This window comes from Nothoprocta perdicaria, unplaced genomic scaffold, assembly GCF_003342845.1.
Source record: "Nothoprocta perdicaria isolate Ctin4 unplaced genomic scaffold, notPer1 scaffold_479, whole genome shotgun sequence".
NCBI lineage: Eukaryota > Metazoa > Chordata > Aves > Tinamiformes > Tinamidae > Nothoprocta > Nothoprocta perdicaria.
The window spans coordinates 51,696-54,059 of record NW_020455731.1 but is presented as its reverse complement, the minus strand read 5'-3'; the positions used below and the strand labels follow the sequence as shown (position 1 = coordinate 54,059).

The 2,364-nt window shown below is 60.9% G+C and overlaps 1 protein-coding gene across 1 annotated transcript in view; it reads right to left on the bottom strand.

Moving 5' to 3' along the window:
- Positions 1–1,671, bottom strand: part of SCRIB (scribbled planar cell polarity protein) — a 75,925-nt gene extending 74,254 nt beyond the window's left edge. The window contains exons 1-3 of the mRNA XM_026047111.1: positions 1,583–1,671; positions 1,272–1,350; positions 192–281 (exon numbers count right to left, since the gene is read on the bottom strand). Of these exons, the coding sequence (XP_025902896.1) occupies positions 192–281; positions 1,272–1,350; positions 1,583–1,616 (203 nt within the window). The 5' untranslated portion in view covers positions 1,617–1,671. The remainder of the gene's footprint in view (positions 1–191; positions 282–1,271; positions 1,351–1,582) is intronic.
- Between the last annotated feature and the right edge of the window lie 693 nt (positions 1,672–2,364).

Sequence of the window (2,364 nt, the reverse complement as noted above, 5' to 3'; positions counted from 1 at the left end):
CATGGACCAGGCTGGGGGGGACATGGACCAGGCTGGGGAGGTGCACGGACCACGCTGGGGAGGTGCACGGACCACGCTGGGGAGGTGCACGGCTGGCACGCTCAGCGCAGGGACCGGCTGTGCTGGGAGGGCCCCCCGTTCCCCTGGACACCCCACAGGGCTCCCCCGTGCCCCCACACAAGCATACTCACTTCCCAATGTCACTGGGGAGGCTCTGCAGGGACACATCATTGAGGGCCAGGTGGCCCAGGCTCCGCAGCTGCGTGAAGCCCTCGGGAAGCCTGCAGCACACAACAGGGTGAGCTCCGCTCGAGCTCCGGGCGCACGACAAGCCCTGAGCGCTCGCTTGAATGCCCAGATCCCGGCCTCATCCCAACCGCTGCCCGCACGCCAGAGGAGGAGGCAGGAAGCTGCTCTGAGCTGGGCTCCTGAGCCCGCGCCCCCATTCCCAAGGCTCCAACACCCCTTCCAGCCCCGGGGCCGCATGTCCCGCTGGGCAGGCCAGCTCCGGAGCGCTCACACACAGCTCCTAGGCCCAGCTTTGCCACGGGGCCAGCTGAGCTTGGAAGAAGGCAGGGCTTCCAAGCAACCCACGCCTGCAGGCAAGGATGCTTCTGCAGATGATGCCAGTGCATTTCCCAGGACCAGGGAGCATCAAAGCAGCTCCAGGGTGCAGCAGAACAGGGGAAGACCCGTAAAGAAGATGCAGCCTTTGCTGTTTCCAGGCTGCTCCTGGAGCTGCCCTGCCCCGCTGCTCTGGGCAGACAAACCCCAGGCCACCAAAGGTGGCTTTTAAAGCAAGAGCTGCTGTGGTGCGGGGATTGACACTGACTGAAGAGCTACACCATTCTGACACCAAGAGGGAAGGAGGRAAACAAGGTGAAATCTCCTTAAAATGGCAATTTGGGCACTGCTTGCCCAGAAGCACAACGGGCAGCAGTACAAGCGACACCTCCGGGGACGACGGTAGAGAACGCACCGAGTCACCCCGGCTGAAAACACGGCCTGCAAACCCAGAAGAGCCACAGCCAAAGGCGCAGACTGAGAGGTGCAGGGAGCCGAGGCCGGAGGGAGAGGGCAGAGCCCTGCTCCGGCACAGGGCTCCAGGCACCCCGATATCAGCGACTCGGACACATCCCTGGATGTCGCCACAGCCAGAGTGAGCACGGATGTGGACTGCAAGGGACGCTGAATCCAAGGYGCAGACCAGAGAAAGCCCCGGGGAACCTCAGTGTTCGTACTCGGCTGTGCAGGACTGCAGGCCTTCCTACCTGGAGAGAGGGTTCCCGCTGAAGTCTGCGATCTCCAGGGATTTGCAGAATTTGATGCTTTCAGGGATTTCTGGAATGTCTGGAAAAATGCRTGAAACAAAAGAAGAGGCTTGGGAAGAGCCCAACAAATAGGAAGCAGGACAAAAGGCACCTGAGACACAGCACGACAAGCCCAACTTTGCAGCTCGGACCCTCTGAGGGATCCCCGCGTGGGGGCTGCGGAAGGGCAGCAGGGAGCCCCGGGGCAGCCGGAGGGGCAGGACGCCCKGCCCAGCGCCGCCGCCGCGCGCCCCGCGCAGCTCCGGCCTCACCGTTGCGGGAGATGTCCAGCTCCACCAGCTGCATGAAGTTGGCCACCTCCGGCGGCAGCCTCTGGATCTCATTGTCGCTCAGGCCCAGCTTGCGCAGGTTCAGCAGCCTGAAGAAGGGCTGGGATGGAGAGAACAGAACCAGGTCAGCAGCAGGCGCACAGGAAACCTGTCGCCTTGGGCACACCTGGGCACCCTCCCCTGCTGTCAGCCGCCTTTTCTCCTAACCTCTGTCCTGCTGAGGTCCTCAGAGGACAACTACTGAGCAGATAAGAACCCCACTTACGGTCCACMGGAAACCAGGGAAAAAGGAAAAAGGCGCTTAGTGAGATTAGCTTGATGATTCATTTAACATGCACATTATCACACTAAGGWTCTCCCTTCCTTGCAGAGTGCAAAATGGAAGTTCCCTGGAGCAGAAAACRTCCCCGTTACCCTACACACAGCACATCCCAGGCACCTGGGCACGAGCTTCACCAGCAAGTCACTATCAGGCGCCCACAGTTGGCACCGGGATGTTTGTAAGGCTGGGATTAAGAGGCGAAGACCAGGAAAGGGAGCACTGGGAAGACGCAGCTGGAAGGATCTTCCTGCCTGACCTCCCGTCCCTGATATCACCCACACGTGCACCAAGCAGCGCATTTCATCAGGAACATCCACGACGGGTCTGCAAGGCAGCAGCGGGAAGGGATGGGCTGCTCGAACTGAGAGGGAAAAGGCGCATGCAAATGATCCATAGGGTTCATGGAAGCACTGGAAAACCTTCCTAGAAGCATGGGAACTGG